Source organism: Aquarana catesbeiana, linkage group LG11 (assembly GCF_042186555.1).
Source record: "Aquarana catesbeiana isolate 2022-GZ linkage group LG11, ASM4218655v1, whole genome shotgun sequence".
NCBI classification, from domain to species: Eukaryota; Metazoa; Chordata; class Amphibia; order Anura; family Ranidae; genus Aquarana; species Aquarana catesbeiana.
This window is the reverse complement of record NC_133334.1, coordinates 231,789,434-231,806,445: the sequence shown is the minus strand read 5'-3', so window position 1 is coordinate 231,806,445 and position 17,012 is coordinate 231,789,434. Positions and strand designations below refer to the sequence as shown.

At 44.0% G+C, this 17,012-nt stretch overlaps 1 protein-coding gene across 4 annotated transcripts in view; it reads left to right on the top strand.

Moving 5' to 3' along the window:
• Positions 1–17,012, top strand: part of CBFB (core-binding factor subunit beta) — a 57,864-nt gene that overhangs the window by 33,584 nt on the left and 7,268 nt on the right. For 2 of the 4 annotated variants that reach the window (XM_073605494.1, XM_073605491.1), the window contains exons 4-5: positions 10,981–11,097; positions 11,789–11,884. In XM_073605494.1, coding sequence (XP_073461595.1) covers positions 10,981–11,097; positions 11,789–11,884 — 213 coding nt within the window. Of the gene's footprint in view, positions 1–10,980; positions 11,098–11,788; positions 11,918–17,012 lie in introns of all 4 variants that reach the window. The other 2 variants (XM_073605493.1, XM_073605492.1) reach the window with 1 other exon arrangement.

The window sequence follows — 17,012 nt, the reverse complement described above, 5'->3', positions numbered from 1 at the left end:
GGTTGCCACTTGGTCCAACTTCTCAACATTTCTCCGAAATTATAGGTTGGACCTACTGTCCGCCGCAGATCAAGCCTTCGGCAGGAAGGTACTGCAGGCAGTTGTCCCACCCTAGGTCTCGGTTATCCTCTCCAAGATTGTCCTGAAAGGTGATTTGAGAAAGGCTTATTTAGACTTACCGGTGACGGTATTTCTAAGAGCCTTTCAGGACCACCGTTACTTCCCTCCCTTTTATTTTAGAAGTGGTTTAAGTATCTATAATTGTTGTTTGGTGGCTTTCTGTGCTTTGTTTTCCAGTATGTCTGAGACCACACAATAACTGAGGACATGGTGGAAGAGGAGGGATTTAAAGATGGCATGTGTTCCCTGGAAAATGGACGAAGCTGCGCTCTCCAAGGTTGTCCGGAAAGGCTCTTAGACTTACCGGTGACAGTATTTCTAACTAAGCCTTTCTCATCAGCAGTATATAGCAGTATAGGAAAGAGCGCTTACAATAGAAGGATTTAATTACCAGATAAAGTACCATCATCCCAAATGTCTAATACAGAAAGGGGCAGGGGGCAGGGAACGGCCGCAGTTGGCTGCTCCTGTCGGCCAGTATCTCAACCCCCCCACAAAGAAAAACAGGAGGGGACTATTGCGGTACTGGATATAACTAAATATTTAGTAAGTAAGGGTAAAAAGGGAAATAGTGGTTAGATAAAAATTCTATTTTAATAGAAAACATTATTAAAAGATTATTACAAAGTCACATACAGTTGTAGTTCAAAGCAGAGGCAGTATATACAACCATATGGATTACACCCAAGAATAATGATGGATACATAGCTTGAATTCTCGACCGGTTTCGCGGTATTCACCGCTTCCTCAGGAGAGCAATATCTATAGTGCAACATGGAATAAATTGTAATAAATACAAGCAGATCAAAAGGTATATGAAGAAGTAATTATTACAGCAAAGTCATTAAATAATACATTAAACAATTACATACAAATTCTATACAATAAGGATAAGCTCACCCGTTCAGGGATTCTCTGTGGGTATGTAAGGCCCCATGTAATTCCCCCTGCGGCGAACACAGGGGATAGCAAACAGCCTCTGGTGAATAAATTTTGAACAATTGAATTATGTAAGTCACTGAAGTAGGGGATCAAAAAAATCCAAAGAAAGAGTGGAATATAAGGGTGCCAGTGTTATGACTCTGAGATTTCCAAAAAAACCAGTGTGCAGAAAAAGAACAGGATGGAGAAGAGATAATTGATGGTGATAGAACGGGGAATACCAGAGGAAAAGACGGGGAGGGAAAAAAAAAAAAGAGGGGGGGGAGGGGAAAAGAGGGGAGGAAACGGGGAGGAAGACAGTGAGGGGAAGGGAAAAGGGGAGGGGGGGGGGGAGGGAGGAGGGAAAGGTGGGAAGAAGAGGGGGACCAGTAAGGTCAGTGAAAAAAGGGGGAGAAAACCAATATTTCCATCTGTGTAGGAAACAGATCAGGACTGAAAGAAGTTGCACACAGGTATTGAGAGCTGGCACTCACCACAATCAATTAACGCTTTTAGTGGTGAGTGCCAGCTCTCAATACCTGTGTGCAACTTCTTTCAGTCCTGATCTGTTTCCTACACAGATGGAAATATTGGTTTTCTCCCCCTTTTTTCACTGACCTCACTGGTCCCCCTCTTCTTCCCACCTTTCCCTCTTTCCCTCCTCCCCCTCCCCTTCCCCTCCCCTCACTGTCTTCCTCCCCCTGTTTCCTCCCCTCCCCCCCCCCCCCCCCCCCTCTTTTTTTTTTTTTTTCCCTCCCCGTCTTTTCCTCTGGTATTCCCCGTTCTATCACCATCAATTATCTCTTCTCCATCCTGTTCTTTTTCTGCACACTGGTTTTTTGGAAATCTCAGAGTCATAACACTGGCACCCTTATATTCCACTCTTTCTTTTGATTTTTTTGATCCCCTAATTCAGTGACTTACATAATTCAATTGTTCAAAATTTATTCACCAGAGGCTGTTTGCTATCCCCTGTGTTCGCCGCAGGGGGAATTACATGGGGCCTTACATACCCACAGAGAATCCCTGAACGGGTGAGCTTATCCTTATTGTATAGAATTTGTATGTAATTGTTTAATGTATTATTTAATGACTTTGCTGTAATAATTACTTCTTCATATACCTTTTGATCTTCTTGTATTTATTACAATTTATTCCATGTTGCACTATAGATATTGCTCTCCTGAGGAAGCGGTGAATACCGCGAAACCGGTCGAGAATTCAAGCTATCTATGTATCCATCATTATTCTTGGGTGTAATCCATATGGTTGTAAATACTGCCTCTGCTTTGAACTACAACTGTATGTGACTTTGTAATAATCTTTTAATAATGTTTTCTATTAAAATTGAATTTTTATCTAACCACTATTTCCCTTTTTACCCTTACTTACTAAATATTTAGTTATATCCAGTACCGCAATAGTCCCCTCCTGTTTTTCTTTGTGGGGGGTTGAGATACTGGCCGACAGGAGCAGCCAACTGCGGCCGTTCCCTGCCCCCTGCCCCTTTCAGTATATAGCAGTCTTGTGACTTCTATCAGTGACCAGCTGAGCATGGGTTAAAGCTTGTAGAAGGAGTTTTCATTCTCCTCTGACTGTTCTATGAGGCTGCATTACTCCTGACCCGTTTGTCTGGAGAGTGCTGATTAGCCCTGTGCTGATCACATGCACACTCTCAAAAAAAAAAAAAAAACCCAAGAATTCTCTAGCAATACACACCAAACTGAGCATGTGCAGAGTGTCTCCTAGGGGCTCTGTACTATCCGGAGATGTATTGGGGAGGATCAGAGAAGACAGGATCAAACAGCCTTTTTACACAAGGCGGATGATTAATCTCTTAGGTTCCACACTGAGTGTAACCAGCATGCTTTACTGCATATACAGGCTGATTTTATAGTTGTGGGTTTAGTAACACTTTAACACTCGTGTGTGTTTTTTTTTTTTTTTTTTTTTTTGCCTTTTGTAGGGAAGTCCAAACACTACAATAATGAACTGCCCTTTTAAATTTAGGGGTAGAGGGAGGAATAAGCTGTATACTTGCCTTGGTCCTATTTCAGTGCGCTTCTCTGCTTTAGGTTGCGGGTGGGCCCTTGGACCTTCCCTATGTTCAGTCCAGGACTGTTGATGCTACATTGTAAGTGATGATGCCAGAGTGTGACTGCTGTCCAGAGTGCTGAAGGTGCCCCACCTATACAAGTGACATGTATACAGGCAGCTATGGGACTGGGAATGTCTCTGCCTCAGATGATGGCTTATTACATGTGACCGCTTCCTGGCAAGCTTGGTCATGTGAGTTCTGAAGAACATCCAAACATGCCCAAGCTCATTGGTACTCTTCAGTAATCCAATCACATGCAGGTGAAATAAGTAAACAGGACTTTTTTTTTTTTTTTTTTTTTTACATGATTGGATAATTGAAGTGTATATTTAAGCAAATTATTAGATGAATATTCCTTTAGTAAATCTGCTTCTTTTCTGTAGGTTTATGTATCTGGAGATAATAAACCATCATAAAATAATATAATTTTATTATGTTGGCACTGAAAAGTTGGGGTTAAACCTTTCTCTCCTTGTTCCTAGTAGGGCTGTAAGAGGACCTATTTCTGTGTGCTTGGCTTATACTGCAAAGTGTATGTGATCACAGACAGGAAGTTCTTTCCCGCTCACTGCCACAAGTAAACAGTTAGAGCTGAAACCATGGCCTGTGCAGCACGGCGTCCTTTTCCTGTGTATCGAGCAACCGACAGCCACGTGTTTCATATACTGCTCCATGCATACTTCTTTTCAGTCACTGCACAGGTAACACATTCCTGCTGCACAATAGAAGATGAGGGTCAGGGAATATGGCTCTCTGGGTCAATCCCCAATAAGAAACCTATCCAATAGGTCCATTTTACACAGGATTACCACACAGCTTGTGCATTGAATGGGGTGACATTATTTAAAGAGGAACTTCACTCTATCAAAAAAAAAAAATATATATATATATATATATTATAGAGAGAGAGAACACACACAACATATTAGTTCATGGAGTCCAGAGTCTTGTTTTGCCTGTAGGGAAAGTTCTCCTTATTCGGCTTCTCTCTGGCACCATCATCTTGAATACAGATCCAGTGCATGGGCAGACAAGCCGCAAAGATTTTCATCAGGTCAGGAAGGCCTGGCAGATCCCCGCATTGTGTCTGCACATGCGCCATACCTCATGAGCAGACACACCACGGCCCCTGCCAGTAAACTGGCAGAGATCCCACACGATTTTCGCGCAGGCATTGAAATCGCAGGAGGCATCCAGTTCTGGAAAAATAACATTGCTCCACCAATTGGCATCTGGCTCTGCAAAGTTAGTTTTATTCTTATGGAAGAAACTGTAGCGTCCATCGGAGAGCAGAACAGTTCTTATTGACATGCTTTTACCTTTTCCACAGAATACTGTGACTTTTTGGCATCTCTAGATGCCTAGTGCTAAAGGCATGCACACTCTTGAAGCTTGTCCAGTGATGCGTGCGGGAGCCGCCGGTCACGGCACTCACTACTGAAGAAACGGCACGGGTGCCGTTTCTTCAAAGCGCATGCGCCGATGACATTGGCGCAGTATACTGTAAATATCTCCTAAACAGCTCACGTTTAGGAGATATTTACAGTACCTATAGGTAAGCCTTATTCTAGGCTTACCTATAGGTACAAAGTGTAAAGCAGTGGTTCTCAACCTGGGGGTCGGGACCCCTTCGGGGGTCGAATGACAATTTTGGCAGGGGTCACCGAATCCTGGGCTGTTCCTGAAGCCTGCACCGCTCTCCCAGCCTTTTCGTGGCCGCCCAGCAGGGCTGTTCCTGGAGCCTGCAGCCACCCACTTAGACTCTTCGCAGCCGCCCATTCAGTTCACGAGATGGGTGGGGGGCAGAGACTAGAGGTCAGCTGACTGATGAGGAATGTGAAGTGGGAGGGGCTGGAGGAGACCCCATCTCCTGCTTTCGGCATTGGTGTCACTGCTGCGAGACACCACAGAGCTGGAGACACAGTGAGTAACATTACCTGTGAGTTGCTATTAAAAGTCCCCACTATAGTTTTCAGATCAGCAGATGACCTTGATCAAGAGCACCTAAGTTGGCTGAGCAGAACCCCCCCCAGCACTGCCACTGATCCCATCCCCCACCCACACTGCCACTCATCCCAACTCCCCACCAGCACTGCCATTCATCCCATTCCCCCCCCCCCCCCCCCCCCCCCCACCACCACCACCACCACCAAGAAGTAAGAGAAGGGAGAGGAAAAGAGGGGGAGGAACAAATGAAAAAGGGGAAGAAAGAATAAGAAAAAGAACAAGAAAGACGGCTAGAGATCGGGATGGGGGGAAAAAAACAAGAAATTAGGATAGAGAGAGCTAAAAGGGAAATAAAGGAGAACAAAGAGAGAGTGGTACATCCTAAAATGTACCATAAGGGGTTTTAATACTGTACGAGTGGAAAGGACTCAGGGAGGGCTAAATGTCCATGGGTTAAGGGCGCAAATGACTTGTCTTGCCTTGGGTGCTGACAACCCACGAAACGAAAATAATTTTACTGTTAGGGGTCCCCACAACTTGGGAAATTTTATCAAGGGGTCATGGCACTAGAGGGTTGAGAACCACTGGTGTAAAGGGAGGTTTACAACCTCTTTAAGCAGGAGTATACATGTATAGCCCCCCTCCCCTGATCAGCACTGCAGCCAATGGCTGCTGGTTTTCCAGCGGTCGTTCTTACTTTGAAGGGATTTCCCTTCACTTCCTTTTTTGGCCATGGCACAGGACGTAAAGGGAAATATCCGCAATGTGATAAATAAAATTTTGTCTTTAGTTGTGCTTTAAGAAAGTGGTATCTGTAAATTACCAATGTAATTTTCAGTGACCATCACCCACACCTTCCTCCATATCCATGCATTTCAGTGGAGGTAAGGAGTCTGTTATTGTGGTTTTAACGTTTCATTAATCACTTTGTCCTCCATTTTCCTGTGGTTAATGTGTGAGGGAAGGTTTGTAGCCACTGAGAGACAGAAGATATTACATCAGAAAGGATCTGTGCTATAAAGTGTGCTGCTTGGACATGGTTTACTCTTTTTAGTATGAGGGACTACTGAGATTATGTTGATGAATCTCCCATTATCTCCAAATGTCTGTATGGACTTGGGGTGGACTTATCCTTTAACACTAAAATCGCTACATCTACAGACATCCACAATATAAGCCTAACCTATCTAGCGCTTTATAGAAGAACATACCTTTTTGGTAAGCCGATCTGATCTGGTCCCCAGCGGTGGCAGCTATGCAGAGGACATAGCCGACACGGGCTGTAAAATGAATGGGAATTGAAGCCACCCATAGACTTACTATGGGGCTTTCATTGTTGGATGTGTCCCCTGCACCCGCGGCGCTTACAAGCTGCAGCTGACAGCTCAGTGTGGGATCGGGTCGGATCGGCTTCAAAAAAGGTATGTATACTAATTTCGTTACAGGGTTAGATAGGTTATTGTTAGATTGTGGATGTCTGTAGATGTACAGATTTTAGTGTTGAGGTGCACTTATCCTTTAACCCCTTCCTGACCAGCCGCCGCAGTTTTACTGCAGCAGGTTGGCTCCCCTGGGCGAACCGACATAACTGTACAACGGTTTGCCTTTTGACCACTAGGCGACGCCAGAGCCGATGTGCGTGCCCGGCGGTCTCGATGTCCGCCGGGCACCCGCGATCGCTCCACACAGAGGCAGAACGGAGATCTGTCCATGTAAATGGACAGATCTCAGTGCTGTCAGGGGTGAGGAGAGCGATCTGTTCGTGTTAAGTATGAACAACGATCGGTCTCCTCACTCAGTCAGTCCCCTCCCCTCACAGTTAGATTCACTCCCTAGGGAACACAGTTAACCCCTTGAATGCCCCCTAGTGTTAACACCTTCCCTTCCAGTGACATTTACACAGTAATCAGCGCATTTTTATAGCACTGATCCCTGTATAATTGTCAGTGGTCCCAAAAATGTGTCAAAAGTGTTCGATCTGTCCGCCATAATGTCGCAGTCCTGATAAAAATCGCTGATCACCGCCATTACTAGTAAAAAAAATAAAATAATAAAAATACCATTAAATCTTTCCCCTATTTTGTAGATGCTATAACTTTTGCGCAAACCAATCAATATAACTTATTGCGATTTTTATTACCAAAAATAGATAGAATACATATTGGCCTAAACTGAGGGGAAAAAAATAGCTTTAAAAAACAAAAAATGGTGATATTTATTATAGCAAAAAGTAAAAAATATTGTGTTTTTTTTTTTTTTTTTTTTTTTTTTTTTTTTTTTCAAAATTGTCGCTCTTATTTTGTTTATAGCGCAAAAAATAAAAAAGCAGAGATTATCAAATACCACCAAAAGAAAGCTCTATTTGTGGGGAAAAAAAGGACATGAATTTTGTTTGGGTACAGCGTTGCACGACCGTGCAATTGTCAGTTAAAGCGACGCAGTGCCTTACCCCAAAAAATGGCCTGGTCATTGAGCAGCCAAATCTTCCGGGGCTGAAGTGGTTAAAGTGTAACTAAAGGCAAAAATGTTTTCTTTAGTTTTGAATAGAGTAGGGAAGGATTAGATCCCCTGTCAGGGTTTATTGCTATCTGGGCCTCCATTAGGGTGATTCCCTCTATCTTTTTGTCCTGTTTGCCATTATCACTGAAAGTGAAAGTAAAATAAAATGCCAAATTTTGGGTTGTCCTTAAAGCGGAGTTCCACCCAAATTTTGAACATTATCTCTATGCATTCTCTTCCTTGCCTAGATGCTGACATGCTGTGTAAAAAAATTTAAATCGCCGTAATTACCTTTTTTTTTTTTTCTAATCTTCTTAGCACTTCCTGGTTTTCCTCCCATGGGAGTAGGCGTGTTTCTAGCCTCTCCCAGACCTCCCACAGTCCCCTGGGAGCTAGTCTCAGGCTTCCCAGCATGCATTGTGCAACAGCATCATCACAACATCTCGGTGAATGCTGGGAGCACAGCATTCACCACATCCAGGAAATACATGCTTGTGGGCTTCAAATGCCCACAATGAAGATGGAAACCGCCTTCAGTGAATTTTATAAGTTATTCTTTACAACGAAATCGGACACAGGCGGACTTATTACACAGAACATGTGAGTAGATAATCATGAGAAGAAAAGTTTGTGAATGAACTCCAAAAAAAAAAAAACGATAGATAGGTGGACCCCCGCTTTAAAACAGGAATAGAGAGTAAATCTTTCATTGGGGACATTAGTTCCAGTGACCCTGGTAAAAACCTGGGATTCCCCATTTTTAAGTGTTTCCTTTCATTTCCTGTTTTGGCTATGGGTCAGAAAGTGAAAGAAAATCTCCACAATGGTTCACATATGGCAAAAAAATTGATGCGCTATATGTATCCTACCATTACAGTCAGAGCAGAATGGAAACTCCTCCTACAAGCTTTAGGCCCCTTTCACACTACCGCAACTTCAAAGTCACGCGATTTTTGCTGCAATTTCAGGGAATACCTGTGTAACTTGCATCAAAGTCGGACCAAAGTAGTGCAGGGACTACTTTGAAGTCGTACTAATATGAATGAAGTAGTCATTGGAAATCATGGGGAACGACTTCTCATACGTCTTTGCAGTCCCAAGTAGGACAAGTCGTACAACTGTGAAAGGGGCCTTAACCAGACATTCATAGAAGTCACAAGACTGCTATATACGGCTGATTGGGGGGAAAAAGAGGTATTTAGCATTTTACATTTACTAAAACTATTGCATTTCCATGTTCTGTGTACTGTGGGAGACCAGATATAGTGAATGCAGGGTCCTGGGTTTAGTATCACTTTAAGCTGGTCATGCACTGATCTAAATTCTCCAGATATGAATGCCTTAGAAAACTTTTGGGATGTGGTGGAACTGGAGATTCACAGCATGAACTGACATATTTGTAGAAATTGTGTGATGCGCCTATATTCGCTTTGGACCATATTCTCATAGGAATCCTTGGAATCCAGGCCACAAAGAATTGAGGTTGTTTTTAGAAGAAGGGAAGGCCCTACACAATATTGGTATAGTGTTAATGATAAATTGCTCTCAGTATTGGACAACTTGAATGTTCTGCTATTTCCAGGACCCATAGAGCTACTTGTTAATCAAATTAAACTTTATGTGCAATGCCTGTCTGCGGTGTAACAACCAAGGATGCTTGGAAGCAGGGACTATCTGCATCCTAGCAACCAATAGGTTACAGGTACATTGAATGTTGAATACGCTGCCAGAAGATGAGACCGTTCTCCCTGCAGGCACTGTGCCAAATAAGTCATGTGACATAGGTCAAGCCTCTCTTTGAAACTTGAAAAGTGACATCACTGCTGTTTTAATGTGAAGTCTGCTTGCAATATGTTTTCTATGTAAATCATAAAACTAGAGTATTGTGTTTGTTGACAATGCTGTAATTTAATGAAGATGAAGAAAACTGGGGGAAAAAAATTGAATATTCTGATTTTTATTTTTTTATTTTTTTTTCTCTTTAATTTTGAAAGCAGATCTTACCCGCCACCCCCATTGTTTTGCTTTGTTTTGTTTTTAAACCCCTGCTTACTGAGTGGTGTGTTCTGCAAAAAATTCAGATACTCACCCACCTAGCGGATCCATTGTTATCCTACTGAGATCATCATCGTCTTCCGCCACCACTTGGTCCTGTGCCACCGTGTTGCTTTTGATGTCATTGAGAGGCCCACTGGCTCTTCTGGGTTTGTAAATGAAGGCCTATGCCTCCTGGGACGTGTGATTCGCATATCCCAGGAGGCACAGTGAGCCCTGTGCACATCATTCACCTAGGCAAGTGACATGCATGGTGGTGCAGAGCTGGACACTTTAATGAAAAAAGGTAATTAAAAAAAAAAGACAGCACTATTTGTGTATAGTAAGGGGAGGGGGTGTGGAGAGGTGGAAATTTTATTCAAAGGGTGAAGATCAACTTTAATAGATTAACTAACTATTATTCCCAAGCTCAGCTGTAACCAGCCAACTGAAAGCACCGTTAAAACACATATTCAGAATGTTAAAGCGATTGTAAAGGAAATTTTTTTTTATTTAAAAAATAAATAAATAAATAAATAAAATAAAAACCTGTCATACTCACCTGCTCTGTGCAGTGGTTTTGCACAGAGCAGCCCTGATCCTCCTCTTCTCGGGTCCCCTGCTGGTGCTCTGAGCCCCTCCCCCTTACCAAGTGCCCCCATAGCAAGCTGCTTGCTGTGGAGGCACGTGTGTGTGTGCTCACTTAACACACAACACCATAACACAGAGAGAGCGGCTCAGTCCCGTTCTTGCCTCACTGGCTGTGCTTGACAGCAGGGTACTGCTGTTACATCTCAGCCAATCAGGAGGGAGTGAGCGGGGAGAGCCTCGGGTCTGGTGCACATCGATGGATCAAGATTGGGCTTACGTAAGTATGAGGGGGGAGGTGCACACCGACGAGTAGAATGCATGAAGGTAAAAAACCTTCAGCCTTTACAACCACTTTAAGCCTTAAATTGTATTTCTGTGCAGCCTATTTGTGATGTAGTCACCACTGCCAAAAAGCACAGTCAGTCTCTGGGCCTATATTGTGGCATCAACCTAGTTTGGTCAAGATCAATCCCCCATCATGTTTATTGGAGAGTAAAGGAGCAGCAGCAATGTGATCAGTCATTACTCTATTCTCCAATACTGTCAGCACATATGCTCTGCCAGGCCTGATTGGCTCCAGTGTGCTGTCACAGGGGGATAACAAGACAAGTTCTCGTTCTTACACTAGTTGCAATAAAATGCAGTGTTTCTTTGTATAATGGATTCATTATAGCATCAGTAGTTCTATATATCACAGTTACATAGTTAGTTACATATCTTCCTGGACATCTTGGTGAAACAATTAAACACTATCCCTTCCTCTATTTTAGGTATACTTAAAGGCTCCAATGATCCTGAATGGTGTCTGTGTCATGTGGAAGGGATGGATTGACCTCCAGAGGTTGGATGGCATGGGATGCCTAGAATTTGATGAGGAACGAGCACAGGTTAGTAAAGATTTGTCTCTGGTCACTGCAGGTCAGACCCTTTTTTATATATCTCTTCATCAGTTCTGTGATTGGTGGATGGTATTTTAAATGTCACTGCACTACACTTGAACTTGTCAGATATGGTCCTGCACGGCCCCAAAATGTTGATGTTTTATGCTGTGATGTAATCCCTTCAATAAACGTTTGATTCAAAGATCCCTGGTGTGCTGGTGATCTATGCCTTAACTGTATATCTGCAGTACTAACACTCGCTCTATCTTTCTCACACAGGGAGAGATAGATATAGATGATACCATTTGGAATCAGAAGCAAGCAGCCAATTGGTTGCTTTGGCGTTAACTGTGGTTTTTGTATGCATGTCCACACTGGGGTTTATTTAAAGAGTAGTCATCAGGAGCAATCTGATTCCTTCATTTAAGAGATTAAATCTCATTGCATGTAAGATTGTTTTCTTTGTGTGTGTGTGTGTGTGTGTGAGTGTGTCTTTGCGTCTTTGCACAACAGCATTAGTTTTACATATACCAGCATAATGGATTATGTTTAGCCACAAAGTGCACTGTCAGCATCCTGGGCCTGGAAGGCAACCAGCATTACTTAATATTATGTTTGGATAGAGGTCCTTTATAGAAATGCAGTTCACATCTCTAAGCCTGGAAACCTGGCAGACTTGATTGTACTTGTCTTGCAGCAGGAAGATGCTCTGGCCCAGCAGGCGTTTGAGGAAGCTCGCAGGAGAACCCGAGAATTTGAGGACAGAGATCGCTCTCACCGGGAGGAAATGGAGGTGAGAGTTTTACGACCACGCTGCCCTTAAATGGTCAGTACCCCTGAGTAATAAGTATTACTTGTGTGCATGAGTTCCCAGTTCTAGCGGGGAAGACCCTGTTTTAAAGACATAAATGTAGAAAAAAATGTTATTGTGATAGTGAATCATCACAGCACCATCTATTGAACATTTTCACTTAGCCTTGCCATACCCCTGCTCAATGCATACATACAGTGGGGACAGAAAGTATTCAGACCCCCTTAAATTTTTCACTCTTTGTTATATTGCAGCCATTTGCTAAAATCATTTAAGTTCATTTTTTTCCTCAATGTATGCACAGCACCCCGTATTGACAGAAAAACACAGAATTGTTGACATTTTTGCAGCTTTATTAAAAAATAAAAACTGAAATATCACATGGTCCTAAGTATTCAGACCCTTTTGTTGTGACACTCATATATTTAACTCAGGTGCTGTCCATTTCTTCTGATCATCCTTGAGATGGTTCTACACCTTCATTTGAGTCCAGCTGTGTTTGATTATACTGATTGGACTTGATTAGGAAAGCCACACACCTGTCTATATAAGATCTTACAGCTCACAGTGCATGTTAGAGCAAATGAGAATCATGAAGTCAAAGGAACTGCCTGAAGAGCTCAGAGACAGAATTGTGGCAAGGCACATAAAAAAACAAGCTTACAAAAAAATTTCTGCTGCACTTAAGGTTCCTAAGAGCACAGTTGCCTCCATAATCCTTAAATGGAAGACGTTTGGGACGATCAAGACCCTTCCTAGAGCTGGCCGTCCGGCCAAACTGAGCTATCGGGGGAGAAGAGCCTTGGTGAGAGAGGTAAAGAAGAACCCAAAGATCACTGTGGCTGAGCTCCAGAGATGCAGTCGGGAGATGAGAGAAAGTTGTAGAAAGTCAACCATCACTGCAGCCCTCCACCAGTTGGGGCTTTATGGCAGAGTGGCCCGATGGAAGCCCAGGCACTGCTCATCACCTGTCCAATACAGTCCCAACAGTGAAGCATGGTGGTGGCAGCATGCTGTGGGGGTGTTTTTAAGCTGCAGGGACAGGACAACTGGTTGCAATTAAGGGAAAGATGAATGCGCCCAAGTACAGTGATATCCTGGACAAAAACCTTCTCCAGAGTGCTCAGGACCCCAGACTGGGCTGAAGGTTTACCTTCCAACAAGACAATGACCCTAAGCACACAGCTAAAATAACGAAGGAGTGGCTTCACAACAACTCCGTGACTCTTCTTGAATGGCCCAGCCAGAGCCCTGACTTAAACCCAATTGAGCATCTCTGGCGAGACCTAAAAATGGCTGTCCACCAATGTTTACCATCCAACCGGACAGAACTGGAGAGGATCTGCAAGGAGGAATGGCAGAGGATCCCCAAATCCAGGTGTGAAAAACTTGTTGCACCTTTCCCAAAAAGACTCATGGCTGTATTAGATCAAAAGGGTGCTTCTACTAAATACTGAGCAAAGGGTCTGAGTACTTAGGACCATGTGATATTTCAGTTTTTCTTTTTTAATAAATCTACAAAAATGTCAACAATTCTGTGTTTTTCTGTCAATATGGGGTGCTGTGTGTACATTAATGAGGAAAAAAATGAACTTAAATGATTTTAGAAAATGGCTGCAATATAACAAAGAGTGAAAAATTTAAGGGGGTCTGAATACTTTCCGTCCCCACTGTAGTTACATAGTTAGTCGGGTTGAAAAAAGACACACAAGTCCATCTAGTTCAACCAAAAAAAATACAATCCCATATACACATTTCTTCACCCACAGCTGATCCAGAGGAAGGTGAAAAACCTCAGCAGAGCATGCTCCAATTTGCTACAGCAGGGGAAAAAATGCCTTCCTGATCCCCCAGAGGCAATCAAATTTTCCCTGGATCAACAAAGAAATAGGTAACGGTCCATGTGTATCACCAAGATAATACTCCCCTGATGGGGAAGATCACAGTGGGAAAGTTGGTCACACAATGTTTCTACTAGTTTCACGGACTGAGCCGCTTCATCTGGAAAACGTCTGCAATTTAATTGACACATGATCAGAAACAATGCATTTGATCACATACAGGAGAGAACAATGTTTCAAGCAATATGAGTTTGAACAATATACAGCTGTTATATAGGGGACAGATAGAGGACCGCTTACCCGAATCTCAGCATACACAGGGCGTAGCCAGTAGGGCATCGCCAGTAGGAGGTCTTCCGTGGCGACCGAGGGGGACTAAAATTCGAAAGGCTGGAATCTGGAAGACCTAAAATACAGAGGGGTGGTGACAGTTGAACCAGGGTTGAATGAATAGGTGAGGGGTGCCAATGAAATTGCAGATGTTTTCCTGATGAAGCGGCTCAGTCTGCGAAAGTAGTAGAAACACTGTCCGTGACCAACTATCCCACTGTGATCTTCCCCATCAGGGGAGTATTATCTTGGTGATACACATGGACCGTCACTTATTTCTTATTCATCGTTGATATTTTGTCATATATTGTGTAACAAACTTTTTTGTATATCTTTTTACATGATTGTTTCTATACCTGAGCTTACCTTTAGTGTATTGTACCGAGATAGTCCAATCACCCCCTAGCTTTTTGGTGAGTACCTGGCTGGGGACCAGGCTCCCAACCTCTTTATCGCTAAAAATTTCTGGATGATGGTACATTCAAAACCTTCTTTACCCATAAATGTTAGCACCCAGTTATATTATGTACATTTAGAAAAGAATCCAGGCCTTTTTTAAAGCAATCTACTGAGCTTGCCAGAACCACCTCTGGAGGAAGTCGATGCCACATTTACACAGCTCTTACTGTGAATACAAAATTGAGGTACCGTATATACTTGAGTATAAGCTGACCCGAATATAAGCCGAGGCACCCAATTTTACCACAAAAAACTGGGAAAACGTATTGACTCGAATATAAGCCTAGGGTGAGGAATGCACAGCTACTGTAAGTGGAAAAGAGGGTCAACAATGCCCATCTGCAGCCTCACTGTCCATCTGCATGCCTCACTGTCCATGTGCATGTACCAATCTCCCTACCAGATCCGTGTCTTATGTACCGGAGCTGTGTCCATCTGCAGTCTTATGATCTCCAGCACTGTGACATACAGTCTAGTCGGCCGCCGTGTAGTGTAGCAAAGCCCCAGACTCCTCCTTGTCCTTTGTTACACTACACGGCGGCCAACTGGACTGTATGTCACAGCGCCGGAGATCATAAGATTGCAGATGGACACAGTGAGGAGCGGAACTCGAGTATAAGCCGAAGGGGGCATTTTCAGCACAAAAAAAAGTGCTGAAAAACTCGGCTTATACTCGAGTATATACGGTATTTTATGCAATAAATATTTACCCTTTCTGAGATCAAGTATAAGAAAAAATGGTTGCTTATAAAATGCATGTAATAAAAAAAAAATCCAAAGCATTAAAACTGATCAAAAAATGCCCACAAATGGTATGATTAGAGCGGTATTAGGATGATGGGTTTGTAATGTATGGGTGTCATAACTGTTTATGAGGTTACCTTTCCCACTGACTCAGTCCAGCAGTATCATTGGGTATCACTCAGGACTGGTAGGAGTATAGCCCTGGTCACATGGGCCCTTAACAAGGTGTAGGGAACTTCTGCTGTAGTCACTTGCATCACCAAAGGGCCCCATGTAATATTCAGTAAATGTAACGCTACAGAAAATTGTCAGATACTGGAGACCTGCTACAGGATACTGACCGAGGCTGCACACATGCTACAGGAGACTGACCGAGCCTGCACACATGCTACAGGAGACTGACCGAGCCTGCACACATGCTACAAAAGAATGTTGGAGTGCAGACAAGCTACGGGAGATGGGCGGGGGGTGCAGGCAAGCTACGGGAGATGGGCGGGGGGTGCAGGCAAGCTACGGGAGATGGGCGGGGGGTGCAGGCAAGCTACGGGAGATGGGCGGGGGGTGCAGGCAAGCTACGGGAGATGGGCGGGGGGTGCAGGCAAGCTACAGGCGACGGTGTCACAAATGTCACGTCTACCTCAATGCAGGTGGTCAGACACTATAGCTAGTTACTGTGTGCTTCACCTATAGTAGCCCCCTTTCCTTTAAGGCAGGGATGCAGGCAAGCTACAAGAAACGGTCGGGGGGGGGGGGGTGCAGGCAAGCTACAGGAGACGGTTGGGGGGTGCAGGCAAGCTACAGGAGACAGTCGGGGGGTGCAGACATGCGGCATGTTTGGTTAGGGACAGGCAGGCCTGTCGGTACTTGGTTGCCCCCAGGACATATACACAATGCTATAGAGTCTGGCCACCACACCAAGGCAGACGAGAACAGAGCAAACAACAGACTACTTGCAGTTTAGCAGACAGATAGTGTGGTTCTAAGACGGTTCAGGTAATAAGGCAGGCTGAGTTCAGGGAATAGTCCAATATCCGATCCGGGTCATACACAGGGAAGTCCAACAGCAAACTCTCTCTATCACAAGCAAGGGATAGAGTGTTCCGTTTGCTTATATCGGGTGACTGATCAGATCAAACACCTTGCAGGTGAACACAGACAGGGGAAAAGCAACAGCCAACACCCGGGTTCTAGAATGAGGAACAGGGGCACTAAGTGATCATGATAGACCGGCGGGGGGTGCAGGCAAGCTGCAGGAGATGGTTGGGGGGGGGGGGGATGCAGGGAAGCTACAAGAGGCGGTCAGGGGATGCAGGCAAGCTACAAGAAACGGTCGGGGGGGGGGGCAGGCAAGCTACAGGTGACGGTTGGGGGGTGCAGGCAAGCTACAGGAGACAGTCGGGGGGGGGGGGGGGTGCAGACACGCGGCATGTTTGGTTAGGGGCATGTTGCACTAACATTGCAAAGCACTTACAATTCAGTAATCCCTACTACTAATTGCTAAAGTGTGAAGGCTTCCCAACCAGAAGTACCAATCAGCCTCACGTGGCCCATTGGTGATGTCAGGGGTCATCGCTAGAGTACCCTATAACTTGTAAGCTCACCACCACTGCAATGGAGGACACAGTGGCAAGTAATGTTTTACAACTGCTGTGATGTCACTTTTAAAATTTTAAAACTATTGGCTAAACCATCTGACCTGGCTCTTGATAGCCAAGTAGTGCTAAAAGCATGTTCAG